Source organism: Schistocerca piceifrons, chromosome X, assembly GCF_021461385.2.
Source record: "Schistocerca piceifrons isolate TAMUIC-IGC-003096 chromosome X, iqSchPice1.1, whole genome shotgun sequence".
Taxonomy (NCBI): Eukaryota; Metazoa; Arthropoda; class Insecta; order Orthoptera; family Acrididae; genus Schistocerca; species Schistocerca piceifrons.
In genome coordinates, this window is record NC_060149.1 from 410,746,356 (window position 1) to 410,760,814 (window position 14,459).

A 14,459-nucleotide genomic window follows, 5' to 3' on the forward strand; every position below is an offset into this window, starting at 1 on the left:
ACAGCATTGTTTGTAGTGAAAGTTCTGATTGAAGGACTGTGAGTGCAGTCACTGTTTGGCCCAGAGCTCGATGGAAGACTCACTTCAAGTAGCGCTGCGCTACCCTGCCCTAAATACCGAGGCTGTGTAGAGATACTGAGGAAATATTTGTGATCATGCGGCCTGGAGAAGCTGACAGGCGTAAATGGTCGGTAACCTCTAGCAACGCTTGCACTGCCTCCTGCTGCTGCTGCTGCTGCTGCTGCTGCTGCTGATGATGATGATGATGACAACACAAACACCCAGTCCACGGGCAGAGAAAATCCCCAACCCGGGACCCCATGATCCAGAGGCAGTAACACTAGCCACTAGACCACGAGCTGCGGACTGCCTCATGCTGGCCTAGTCAGTATCCGTGATTGAAGTTCTGTCATCTGCTGATGTAACACCTTCCAGGTTAGGCTGCAGGTGCGAGACACATTGCCAGTCTGCCTGACGAGCAACCCATGCATCACAGTTATTATTATTATTATTATTTTGCTTTTACAATTACTGAATCACACCATGAGCATCCCTATGTACCTTTGTGACCTACAGTGCTCTAGTTGAAAAGTTTGCAATTGCAAGCACAAGAGTTTACAAGTACCTATTGTGTGTGCGTGCGCGTGCGCGCGCACACGCACACGCACACACAATAGGTACTTGTAAACTCTTGTGCTTGCAATTGCAAACTTTTCACAGGTGTACTTCTTGCAGCAGTGATGTGTTCCTCTCCCACTCCTATTCACTAATTAACTTATTTACTAACCATCATCAATATCTTCCACCATGTGTATACATACCAGTATAAATTTGCATAGTACATACATGACGGATTCACACTGGATTTAATAAAATACTTCATTTTTATGTGTTTCAAACAAATTGCCATATGCTCACAAATATATAAGTATTAAACAATGCCAATATTGTTTGTACCCAGTGTAATGATTATGGTTACTCAGCACCATTTCTGAGACCCTTCAAGGTGTTGGCCTCAAATCGACGAAAAACAGATGTGCCCCCCCCCCCCCCCCCCTCCTCCTTTTCCAGATTTAAGTATCTTGTGGTTTCCCCTAAATCTCTGAAGACAAATTCCAGAGTGGTTCCTTCAAAAAGGATGTGGCTGACTTCACACCCAGTCCGTGTCTGACCTGAGTTTGTTCATTTAATGAATTTGGATATTGAACCAAACTTTTCCTTCCCTGTGTTATCTGTGTTTATGCCTTCACTTTTACCAAATTTCAACATCACAGAAAGCACTGCTTGTGTTTATGCTGTTCTGGCCATCCTGTACTGATGATTTATTGTTTGCCTGAATTAGCACACTAAATCACATTATGTCAACTGCAAAGGATTTGCCTTTTTACTGGAAATTTATTGAATGTGGTCTGCTTTTTCAAGTTCAATTGTCTTGTGAACATATTTCCCCATGCTCTACTATTCTGAGTTGTAAGTTCAGCAAATGCACATGATGTCTTTTGGCATTTGTTGAGCTGTGTTATTTGATGAGAGGTGCTTTGGAATAGGGATTATCTAAATGATGTGCTGTTCCTATCTGTTTTTTCAGTAATTTATCAAGAATTGTGTCCATTTTCACCAACAATAGGGGGCAACAAATCATTGAGCACAGACTGAAATTAAATTGTGCTCAGATGTTCATTATTAGTTGTTGTGTGGTCTATGTTCTGATGACTGTAACCAGATGTCAGCCTGTCCCGTGGACCAGAGGTGTACATATTGTGGTCTGGCTTTGCAGAGTGGCTCGCTTTTGCAAACCGATATTGAGGGAACTTTCCTATTTGGAGTGTAGTTATTCAACAAAACAATCAGTATATCAGTATTGTAAATAGGTTCATTGATTCATTTGGTGTGGAAGGACTGCCAATGAAGGCAATACATTTCCAGTTTGTGGTTCATGGATGCTGTGACTTCTGTGGTTTTCATTTAATCTTTGGTTTGAGGATAGCTTTACCTTATGTAAATCCTTAACACTGTGTGAATGGCAGTGCCTTACATTATGACTATACACGAACCACCGACCGAAGTGACACTGTGGTAAGACATTGGACGCTTATTCAGGAGGACAGCAATTCAAATCCCTGTCTGGTGTTGCAGATTTAGGTTCCCAGTGATTTACCTACATCTTTTAAATCAAATCCCAGGATGGGACAGGAAATTGGCTTAGCTCTACCATAGGGACCACCATTCTCCAACCTAAGCTTGCTGTGAAAAGGATGTTAAACCTAAATCTTATGTTCTTCTTAAACATGAACTCTTACTTTACAGTAGATAATATCTTAACTCATGTAGTGTACAGATCACTTATGAAGGTCCCTTTTTAGTCTGTGAGTGCTGTTTTTGTCTGTTCCAACACTCATAGTCTCTTGCTCCTCTTGTCTATCAACTGGAATAATTCTATTCCTTAATAAGAGTATGCTATTGCAGTTTGTAGGCTTAGCTTCTGTTTAATGTAAGTCCTTGGGCATACTGAACAAAAGTAGCCTCCTCTTTTCACTTGGTGGTGCATTCTGCGAAACATTAGCTCGTATTTTCATCATCTCTGGGTGTGGTATTATGCCTTCTGCTATAATGAGATGACCTAATGATTTTGATCCTTTACACAGTTCTTCACCAAACGCTTTATCCAGCACTCTCTTGAAAATGAAAGATATGGGAAGTTGGATCTAATACAGATAGCTCCTTTTCCAAAGTATAAAACACATGCACTTCCTATTCCATTCTGCTAATATCAGGTGAGATGGTTGAGGGCTAAGGCACTAGACTCGTACATAAGCAGAGCAAGTTTCAGATCTCCATCTGGCCATCGAGATTTTTCTTGTTTTCTTCAATTTGTTTAAGGTGAATATTGGTATGGCTCCATAGAAAAGGAGTAATTCCTTTAAATAGGACATGAAATTTTTTTTCCCTGAAGTTTTGTTTTATGGGAACCTGGGTGCCAGCCATCTCTTATTATATGAATGTGTTGCTCTGAGTTTAGTTACATGTTCCAGGCCATTACCATTTATGTCAGTTTGCTGCAGAAGTCTTGAGCATATTCAAAGTTCAAATATGATACATTTTGTTGACAGAGAAAAGCTTGTGCCCACAAATCAGCTCAGATTTAGAACTAGTCACCCTTGAAAAACTCCACTTGTTCTATCTCATAATTTTCTTCTTCTTCTCCTCCTCCTCCTCCTCCTCCTCCTCCTCCTCCTCCTCCCACATGTCTTTCAACTATTGGTAGGCAACTATTCTAGCCTTCTTATTGCCATCTCTTGCACACGTTATGTTGACAGTGGCTTCATCCTTGAATCATTATTATTATGCCAATGATTCTCTTTCTTTAGCAGCCTGCTCTTTGTCACGTTTGCTGACTTTGTGTTGTTCTCGTCATGTGTTGTTCTCATCAGTCTGCACAATTGACGGAGCACTGTTAACAATTCATTACTTCCACTATGCTGAGAACGAGTATGTTTAGTCTTTCTGTAGTCAGTATTCCATTCAGGATTTTTCAATCTCTTATTAATGTTGCCACCTGACTCGCTTCTGTCCTGTAACTTGATTTTTGTACATTGTCCAACTCCATTGCGTGTGCATTAGTATTCTGTACTCTTCCTCAAATTCACAAATCTAAACTGGTGAATATCCTGTTATAAGTTATTGCTGTGACCGTGTGAAAGGATTTGCAACCTGTTATTCATTTGTATCATTGTGTATGGCTCATTACTACCTTCATCCTGCCTTTTTCCATTCCTATTCCTCACTTCACTTCTTTCTGCCTTTCCCCTTGTTCCCTTCCTCCTGCCCATCCCCTCATCCCCTTCCTCCTGCCCATCCTCTTCCTCCCATATTTTCCTTCGCCCATTCTTGCTTCCATCTGTTTCACAGGTAGATCATAATTTTTGGTTGAGATTGTGTTTGAAGATACATGTCATATGATAAGTATAATAATTTATCCCTTGTGACTGCAGGAATGACCAAAACTGTACTGTGATGGAGAATTGCAAAATGCCACCAGTTGCACAGAATTTATTTGTGACTATAGTTGACAGAGTAATTATCTCATTAGAGAAATATCTACATAGTAAATGTCACAACTGAAGTGAAGTGTCAGTGTGTTCAGTCTGATACAGTGGAAAATGTGGCATATCAGTCTTACTTTCCCTGTATTGTTTGTCACTTTCTCCAGTTATTGCCGCCTTTAGTCTACGTCTGGTCAGTTGTGACATACTGTTACTCTATGCTTCTTCTGTCTGATGTTTTATGCAACAATCTGGCCTTAAAAAAATCTGTAAATGTTGTGCTATGAAGACGTCTTTTGAATTCAAGGTAAGAAGTAAATGAGGATTGTCATTTAGAATTATAGTCAAATAAAGACGGCAGGAAGACTATGGCTTAACTCTGTAAAAAATTGTAGATACAGCAGTTGCATTTGTAAACAAGAGAGGTTTTCTGATGTTGTGCTTAATTATCTCCGACAAATGGCATGATGGTTGCTTTGAATAATGCAAGGGCATTCTCCTTGTCTGTCCTTGTCCAGCTGAAATGTATCCTTGTGCACTTGGATTGTGGGAAGTGTTCCCCCTCCCTCATACTGTTTGGATACTGCCATGTACTGAAATGCTATAGTGCTGACTAATGTAGCAGTTAATTTCAAGTGTAAGCATACAAGTACTTAGACTGCCTACATGGAGAGGGACAATGCAGGAGAAACCCTACCTCCCTTTTGCAGAGCTGAGAACCTACACTGACAATTTGTGCTTTTGCAACAGCAGTAGAACTCTTTATTGGTCATATGGATCACTTATACCTTCTGATGCCAGGGTTAGTCTCTTCACTCATTTCAAAATAAGAAAACTAAAACATCACTCAACCCAAAATAAAGCAGAGTACACAAAGCACTCAGCAATGGCTATGGTGCAATTTCTTGTTCTTGTCAGTAGTGTAAACATGATAGTCTGGGGCAGACCTCCACCAGTGTCTTGTGCAACTATAGTTCAAAACAGTGCCCACATAAAAATAACATAAGCATCATCACAATACAGACATTTGTTTGTCTTCTTTCTAAATTTGCATCTTTGTCCATACTTGCATATTTATGGCAAGTTGCCATTCGAGGAGGAGGAGGAGGAGATGATGATGATGATGATGATGATGATGATGATGATGATGATTTGTGAAATGCAAAGGCTAATACAAAAAGTTACATATATCAGTCTCATCAGAGATCTGTTAATTGCCAAAATTTCATCTAGGTAGGAAACATAATGAACACAATCAATGGATTATATGAAATTATGGCATAGATTAAAGTTTGTATAGTCGATCGACTCTGCATATGTCAACTGAATTAATAGATGAATACCAATTAGCAATGAGTATCTGAATAATTGTTGTTGAAATACACAGTTGCATGGTTTGCACATGACGGAAAAGGTGAAATTTTTGAGCCTGTCAGTGGAATTTTTTAAGTCAGTGTACTTTGTTGAACATTTTTCCAGTGAGCAGATTCCTTTTCTGAAGTACTGTTCTGAGAGGCCTGCAAAACACCCAACTGTTGTTACCAGAACCTCTTCATTTGGCTCAAAATTTTTTCAGACCTAATTTACTATAGATATAGGGTGATGTAGCATTCAAAGGGTGCCAAATTCGTTGAGTAAAGTGGATTTTCCAACAGTTCATGCTTCAAATACCTCAGTTTTCTCACTGCCAAAGGATTTTTGTGGGAGGTATTTTCTTCTAAGGACAGAACATTTTCTTTCTTTTGCGATTCAGGCCTCTACCATCATATTTTTTGACCCAGATAACCATGAAAAACTTGATATTATAGACAACTTATTTTTTCTCCTTTAGAAAGGTGAGAATCACGGAAACAATGATGTGGCAGTTGCCATTGATTTGGCCATTTTTTGTGTTAGGGCCACTGATTTATATTCACTGCCGTCTATTGATCGTGTGAGGTGATTAATGCAATTTCGTCTATGACAAATAGTAGGTGCACAAAAAGAGTTGGATTATTTTTTCAGATATTTCAAACCATCTACATCTACATCCATACTCCGCAAGCCACCTGACGGTGTGTAGCAGAGGGTACCCAGAGTACCTCTATCGGTTCTCCCATCTATTCCAGTCTCGTATTGTTTGTGGAAAGAAGGATTGTCGGTATGCTTCTGTGTGGGCTCTAATCTCTCTGATTTTATCCTTATGGTCTCTTCGCGAGATATACGTAGGAGGGAGCTATATACTGCTTGACTCTTCGGTGAAGGTATGTTCTCGAAACTTTAACAAAAGCCCGTACTGAGCTACTGAGCGTCTCTCCTGTGGGGGTTATTTAGCAAAAGCCCGTACTGAGCTACTGAGCGTCTCTCCTGTGGGGGTTATATAACAGTGTTAAGTGATTTGAGCATACAGCCCCCCCATTTTTCCCCACAATCAGGGTACTGTCTCTGGTGATCCTGCACACATCGCAAAATGTGCTAAATTTAAATTGCAGTAGCCCATACCGAGCTACTGAGCGTCTCTCCTGCAGAGTCTTCCACTGGAGTTTATCTGTCATCTCCGTAATGCTTTCGCGGTTACTAAATGATCCTGTAACAAAGCGCGCTGCTCTCCGTTGGATCTTCTCTATCACTTCTATCAACCCTATCTGGTACGGATCTCACACTGCTGAGCAGTATTCAAGCAGTGGGCGAAGAAGCGTACTGTAACCTACTTCCTTTGTTTTTGGATTGCATTTCCTTAGGATTCTTCCAATGAATCTCAGTCTGGCATCTGCTTTACCGACGATCAACTTTATATGATCATTCCATTTTAAATCACTCCTAATGTGTACTCCCAGATAATTTATGGAATTAACTGCTTCCAGTTGCTAACCTGCTATTTTGTAGCTAAATGATGAGGGATCTATCTTTCTATGTTTTCGCAGCACATTACACTTGTCTACATTGAGATTCAATTGCCATTCCCTGCACCATGCGTCAATTCGCTGCAGATCCTCTTGCATTTCAGTACAATTTTCCATTGTTACAACCTCTCGATACACCACAGCATCATCTGCAAAAAGCCTCAGTGGACTTCCAATGTCATCCACAAGGTCATTTATGTATATTGTGAGTAGCAACGGTCCTATGACACTCCCCTGCGGCACACCTGAAATCACTCTTACTTCGGAAGACTTCTCTCCATTGAGAATAACATGCTGCGTTCTGTTATCTAGGATCTCTTCAATCCAATCACACAACTGGTCTGATAGTCCATATGCTCTTACTTTGTTCATTAAACGACTGGGGGGAACTGTATCGAACGCCTTGCGGAAGTAAAGAAACACGGCATCTACCTGTGAACCCGTGTCTATGGCCCTCTGAGTCTCGTGGATGAATAGCGCGAGCTGGGTTTCACACAACCGTCTTTTTCGAAACCCATGCTGAAAAATTTGTTTTCTGTTTACTTTTGGTTAGTTTTCAATAAATGTGGCACCCACCTTGTACAAACGGTTGTTGTTGTTAATGGTGTAAATTTTACTGAGGTCTCTCCATAGATATCCTTATGCTGGCACCAGCAATTTCGTACACCTTAGAGTGCTGACTGTCCATTACCACATTGTGTACTTCCCACTGGCTTTTATCTGTGCCTACCGTTTTGAAACATTTTCATGTGGAACATCCTTGAACACACAAGTCCTGCTTGTTTGAATTTGCCCAACCAGGTCTTAGCTGTTTGAAAGTGAAGGAGTAGTCTCTTTTTATATGTTAATATGTGGATGAATTGATGTAGGTGATAAGCTTCACAACAGACACTTATGACAGTACAAGATTTGAATTTCTCCATTTCAACTAAGTGCACACAACATGTTTGAAAACAATGCAAACAAGACTATTTTGCTGGTAGTTGACATGTGTCTGAAGTAATTGCAAGGAAAAGATAATTTAATTTATCTCAATACCATCTCCATGTGAGTCTTATGAATTTACTTCCAGTTCCTATAAGTAATATTTTTAACTTTTTTAACAAAATGTTCTGTTAATAAACATTACCTAAATGTTGCTAATATTTTGCAGTATCCTTTTCTCTCCATTTTTCCACCACAAACCTGTAATCAGGTGAAGGATGAGATTGTCCTCATCAATAATACTGCCAGGTAAAGGCATTAAGTATCAGTAGATAAATAAACTATTATTAGTGTGCTTTTTAATGCAACTGTTGCCCATGCATCAGCAGCACACAAAATGATATAGTGACTCGTGATCATGAAGGCGAAAGATGAACTGTCCCTATCATTGAGGGTAAAGAAAGGAGGATGAGAGATGTAAAAAGATGAGCAAACATTGTCTTTTCAGTATTTATCTGTTACTGAATTTGGGCCTTGCATTTTTCTTTCGTTATTAAACTGCTGATGTCAGTTCTGTCAATTATTTCAGTAGAACCTAATTTTTAAAAGACTGTCCCAGAGCTACCCATTTTGTGTTATCGTGTTGCTATTTTCAATTACTGAATATTATCTGTAAATGTCTCATAATGACATGATTGTTATAGTAGATACACCAATTAGCAGCTTATAATAAGCTATTTGGTATATCTACTGTAACAATCATGTCATTATCAGACACATATTATGCTGCTGGCCCTTAAGAAGAAAAATCTGTAAATGTGTTTTGTTACAACACATTTACAGATAATGCAGTACTGATTGTTGTCATATCTTAAAAGAAACCATGATAAAGTATTTCCGTACTATAAGTGAGTGTTAAATATTCGGTTACAGCTTCGAGTGAAGGACCTGCTACTACAGATGCTGCACTGGCTGCTTTGGCCGCAGAAGCTGGACTCCTTGACCCACCCTTAGAAAACTTATCACCAGCTTTTCTTCAAAAAGAACTTGAGGGTGACGGGAGTGAAATGTCACCAAATTTAACAGGTGATGAGCTCCAGTTTCCAACCTCCCAAGACAACTACAGAAGTGATGGTGTAAGAATGAACAGTACAAACAGTGACAAATTAGTTATCGACGAAAATCTGGACAGCGGAAGTACAACGGGTGCTGACAGTGATATTGCCAAAGCTGCTTCAGAACTGATGCAACTTAGTAATCCAGAAGTTTGTAGCTTGGCAGATGAACTTAGATCTATTAAGGAAAGTCATTCGTCTGGCCTCGGTGAAAGTGCAGATTGCAGCCTAAATGATGTTTTACAATCGTGTACTGATGGAAATTTACATGCAGAAATGTCAGGTCACTCTCCAATAAGTGCAATGAAGTTCCAAAGTGAGCCCTCCATAGAAGGTAAACAGTTATTTTGAAGCATGGTTCTTATTTTTATGCATTTTAAGTAGTATGTTGAAAGTGTAGAGAATACACAAATTCTTTTATTTATTTGTAATGTAATAGTTGGGTTTACAAAAAAAGAAGAATTCTGTTCCAGACCCTACAAAGGGAACAGACATTGATAACAGTGCTATTAGTGCAGCGCAAGGAGAAAGCAGTTTGGGAAACAAATCTGGACTGACAGAAAACAGAGATTCGGAATTCAATTTGCGTGAGACTGACAGCAGTGCAAGCTCTCTGCCACTGATGAAGACAGGTGAAATGGAGTCTGATGCTCTGTCCACATTAGCATCTGCAGCACTGGGCTGCAAGCAGGCACCGACGAATGGAGCGCCTGTTCAACCTGCGGAGCAGAAGGTACTGCTGATATTCAAATTGTAAATAATGGAAAAAAATTTCATGCCTTATATTACTGCACAAAATTTTTACAGTTGGATGAATGAGTTTAACTTCAGTATACATCAATTGTGCACAAACTTCTTACTCCAGCCCTAAGTGATTATATGTCAGGTGATCCTATTGGACCGCCTTTGCTGCTATAATGCTCATTACACATATGTGTTAGACTCTGTAAATGTAGAAAATGGGTTGGTGTCCTATTGTGCACAAACCATATTATCCATTGTCTTTCCACAAGAGTAAAGTTTAAGCCCCTATGATTCTCATCACCCACAATCCCTGCCCGGGTTGTTCTATGTCAAATCGGCAAATGCTACAACCAGACACTCTCAGATTTATTTGAAATTAAGTACACATGTAGTATTCTTAAATATTAAACAATACTATTGTTTCACATTTATCTGATGGAAGGTTACAGAGTAATGTGAGTAATTGGTGCTCAAAAATTGAAACATAATTTTGTGTTGTTTTTGTTTTGCTGTGTGTGACTGGGAAACATTCCACATGGGAAAAATATATCTAAAAACAAAGATGATGTGACTTACCAAACAAAAGCGCTGGCAGGTCGATAGACACACAAACAAACACAAACACACACACAAAATTCTAGCTTTCGCAACCAACGGTTGCTTTGTCAGGAAAGAGGGAAGGAGAGGGAAAGACGAAAGGATGTGGGTTTTAAGGGAAAGGGTAAGGAGTCATCCCAATCCCGGGAGCGGAAAGACTTACCTTAGGGGGAAAAAAGGACAGGTATACACTCGCACACGCACACGCACACACACACACACACACACACACACACACACACACACACACACACACACAAGCAGACATATTCAAAGACACAGAGTTTCGGCAGAGATGTCAGTCGAGGCGGAAGTGTGGAGGCAAAGATGTTGTTGAATGACAGGTGAGGTATGAGTGGCGGCAACTTGAAATTAGCGGAGATTGAGGCCTGGTGGGTAACGGGAAGAGAGGATATATTGAAGAGCAAGTTCCCATCTCCAGAGTTCGGATAGGTTGGTGTTAGTGGGAAGTATCCAGATAACCCGGACGGTGTAACACTGTGCCAAGATGTGCTGGCCGTGCACCAAGGCATGTTTAGCCACAGGGTGATCTTCATTACCAACAAACACTGTCTGCCTGTGTCCATTCATGCGAATGGACAGTTTGTTGCTGGTCATTCCCACATAGAATGCGTCACAGTGTAGGCAGGTCAGTTGGTAAATCACGTGGGTGCTTTCACACGTGGCTCTGCCTTTGATCGTGTACACCTTCCGGGTTACAGGACTGGAGTAGGTGGTGGTGGGAGGGTGCATGGGACAGGTTTTACACCAGAGGTGGTTACAAGGGTAGGAGCCAGAGGGTAGGGAAGGTGGTTTGGGGATTTCATAGTGATGAACTAACAGGGATGAACAAACAACCCAAGTCTTTCCGCTCCCGGGATTGGGATGACTCCTTACCCTCTCCCTTAAAACCCACATCCTTTCGTCTTTCCCTCTCCTTCCCTCTTTCCTGACGAAGCAACCGTTGGTTGCGAAAGCTAGAATTTTGTGTGTATGTTTGTGTTTGTTTGTGTGTCTATCGACCTGCCAGCGCTTTCGTTTGGTAAGTCACATCATCTTTGTTTTTTATATATATATATCATTTTTTTATATATATCATTTTTATATATATATATCATTTCAAAGACTGTATACATAATGATTGGTTGGCATGGCTATCTTCCTTCTCTTTGGTATTTTGTCTTTGGATAATATTCAGTTGTGAATTATTGTCAGTTGATGATGAAAGTGAAATGTACATTTTCTTTTGGTGTGACATAGCCTATAATGTGAGTAATTCTGCAATGTTGTGTTTTAAAATTAGATTAAAGGTACTTTATTACAATTCTCACAAAAATGTAGAAGTTTGCATGCCTACAACCAGTTAATATTTGCAAACTATGAACATAACCTTAAATTTTGTTCCCGGATGTGAAAAAAACGGAGAATTAATGTTGTGTATTACTAATTACATGAAGCTGACACATTGAACTTTTAAAACATTTCATAAAAATGAGACTGTTCATTTGTGAATGATATACAATGTCTAAAATTTCAGCTTTGTACTATAATCCTTTTAATGAAAAGGGTGACAATAACCATAAGAAGTGAAAATGAAGAACAATAAGAAAAACTTGCTTCCTGTTTCCCAATAGATGATAGAAAGGAAACATTTCCTAATATTAAATCAGAAACTATGTGACAAGTACTAGAAAAAAATCCACTAGTAGAAGTTTCTGGTAAGTCTAGCGCAGAAAAATGATGGTAATCTAGTGTGTTCTGAGGTCAGAAACAAAAAAGAGTGAAAAATGTTGAACCGCAGTGATGAACAAGACATTGCTGCAAGTGCAGTCCTAGAAACTGTGAATGCTTCTTTGCAGTCTCTTGGCGAATCGCCAGTGAAGGAAAATGACTGTGTGGTGAAGTATTGTAATGAAAAACTAATAAAAGTAACTTCAACAATCCAAAGTAGTAGTATTGTTGCTGCCTTCCAAGGAAGAAGAGTTAGTTAATCATTCAGAGTCAGAGATAATAACTTAGCTGAAAAAGAAATTTAGTTCTTGCACATCGCGAAGTATATAGAAGGAAATTCTCACCATTTTACCTTAAAGTTGGAGTGATAATAAGCTCAAAGAGGAATTTAAATAATTAACTAGGTGGCTACATAAGTAAAAGATTTGGTGAAAGCAAAGGGTATTTTGTCTTCCCCCCCCTCCCCCCCCCCCCCCCCCCCCCCCACCACCAATCCAAAACCTGTCAAGACTCTTAATGAATGGACTGCTGACTTTATTGATGTGATGAAATAAGCAGGTCAGTGCCTGGTAAAAAAGGTTTTGTGGTCATAAGAGTTGATGGAGAGAAAATTCAAATACAAAAACTATTAGTTCTAAGTAATTTGACAGAAATTTATGCAGACATCAAAGACAAGTATTCAGGCCTCCACAATGGGTTTTCAAAGTTTGCTGAGCTACGTCCCAAAAATTGTGTTTAACTGGAAGCAGTGGTACATACGCTGTTTGTGTTCATGCTACTCACCAAAACTTCAAACTTATGGTGTAACTTTCCTTAGCTGACAATGAATGATGTTGCTCCAGTAAAAATCTACAAAGATTGCATTGTAAGAGTTGTGTGAAACCCATCATTACCTGCTTGTCAATTTGGTGAATGTCAGTTCTGCTCAGGACAAGAAACACTTGGAAGTGTTTACAAGAATTGTTGGATACTAATGATATTGACCTGATAACTTAAAAACAGTGGCTGTCTGTTGATCGCACATCTCTAGGACCCATCAAAAAATCCTCAAATCCTCTGAAAACTTTACTGATTTTTTAAAAATTAAAATCATTTACATGACATTCCTTTGTGGCCAGCCACCAATCAACCTTCCAGAAAAGATTGAAAAATGAGCTTGTGGTTTGTGATGTTGCTGAGAATTCATTTTTGTTGTACTGGATGAAGTTCAGGGCTACCACTGTACCAACACACAAGCAATATTTCAGTCCTTTGTAGCTTATTACAAGGATGGCAGCAAACTTGACCACACAGGTTGTGTCATCCTATTAGAATGCCTCACATATGGCACTGTTGCTGTGCATCTGTTCCAGTTCTACTTGATTGAATTTCTAACCGGACAACATAATGAAAAACCAATTAAAGTATATCACTTCTTTAGGAGGAGAAACTCTGTGTAAAAAGAGAGAGAACCTCAACAACATGTTCTATCATGAAGGTGATTTCAGTATTGAAGTTCAGGGGCGTTTTTCAGCTACCTCTCATGGAAAAGATCTAGCAATGATGTTGGTGGAACAGTCAAGTGACTGGCTGTCCAAGAAAGTCTGCAGCCCCCTTGCACTGATCAAACCGTAACACCCGAACAGCTTGATGTGTTTACCAAGGATAATTTTGATGGGATCAATTTCAAGTATGCTACTATGGAAGATCATAAAAATGAAGAAGTGAAATTTGAGTAATGCTGCACAATTTGAGAGAGAGAGACAAACTTCACACCTTTATTCCCGTAAGCAAGAACAAAATAACAGAAAAAGTGTGTTCAGGTTGTAATGAATCAAAATTGAACTAACTACAGCTGTTGACAGTGATCCAATATTGATTGATGACATTGAAGGATATATTGCTTCTGAATGGACGTGGGTTGTTAGCCTGTTTAGTTGGCAAAAATGCCCCAGTCATGCAGATACTTTTCCGCAGCAGGAAAGTAAAAGCAATCTTGAACCCTCAAACTGCTACAGGGCGAACATGTACATTATCCCATGCAGAAATGCTGATGAGCAACAGACTGATGGGATAGAAACACGATGAATTGGACTGATATGACTCATCTCAGTAAAAAGAACTAATAACTAACTGATTTTAAACCTATCTCTGGTATTCAGCTGTACTGATGGTTTTTAAAGATTTCCAACTTCTTGTATTTTTAATTAAACACTGATAAGGCAAATATTGTTTTTTTTGACTATCTGTTATAAGCTATTGTATTATGATGTCCTGATTTAGCTATATGGTAACACACAGCTGATGAGAAGTAGGCCTAATATTTAAAATAAATTAATATTTGAAGGTGTTTCACTGCACCATCCTAAGCATAAAGTTACTTCTGATAGTGATACCATGCTCATTCAAAGTTGGGACTTTCAGAACATGAGAGAAAAACAGTA

At 39.4% G+C, this 14,459-nt stretch overlaps 1 protein-coding gene across 2 annotated transcripts in view; it reads left to right on the forward strand.

The window, feature by feature from the left end:
• The window catches only part of LOC124721964 (host cell factor 2), a 279,952-nt gene that overhangs the window by 196,791 nt on the left and 68,702 nt on the right, over window positions 1–14,459 (forward strand). For both annotated transcript variants that reach the window (XM_047247128.1, XM_047247127.1), the window contains exons 13-14: window positions 8,783–9,298; window positions 9,438–9,697. In XM_047247128.1, the coding sequence (XP_047103084.1) occupies window positions 8,783–9,298; window positions 9,438–9,697 (776 nt within the window). The remainder of the gene's footprint in view (window positions 1–8,782; window positions 9,299–9,437; window positions 9,698–14,459) is intronic.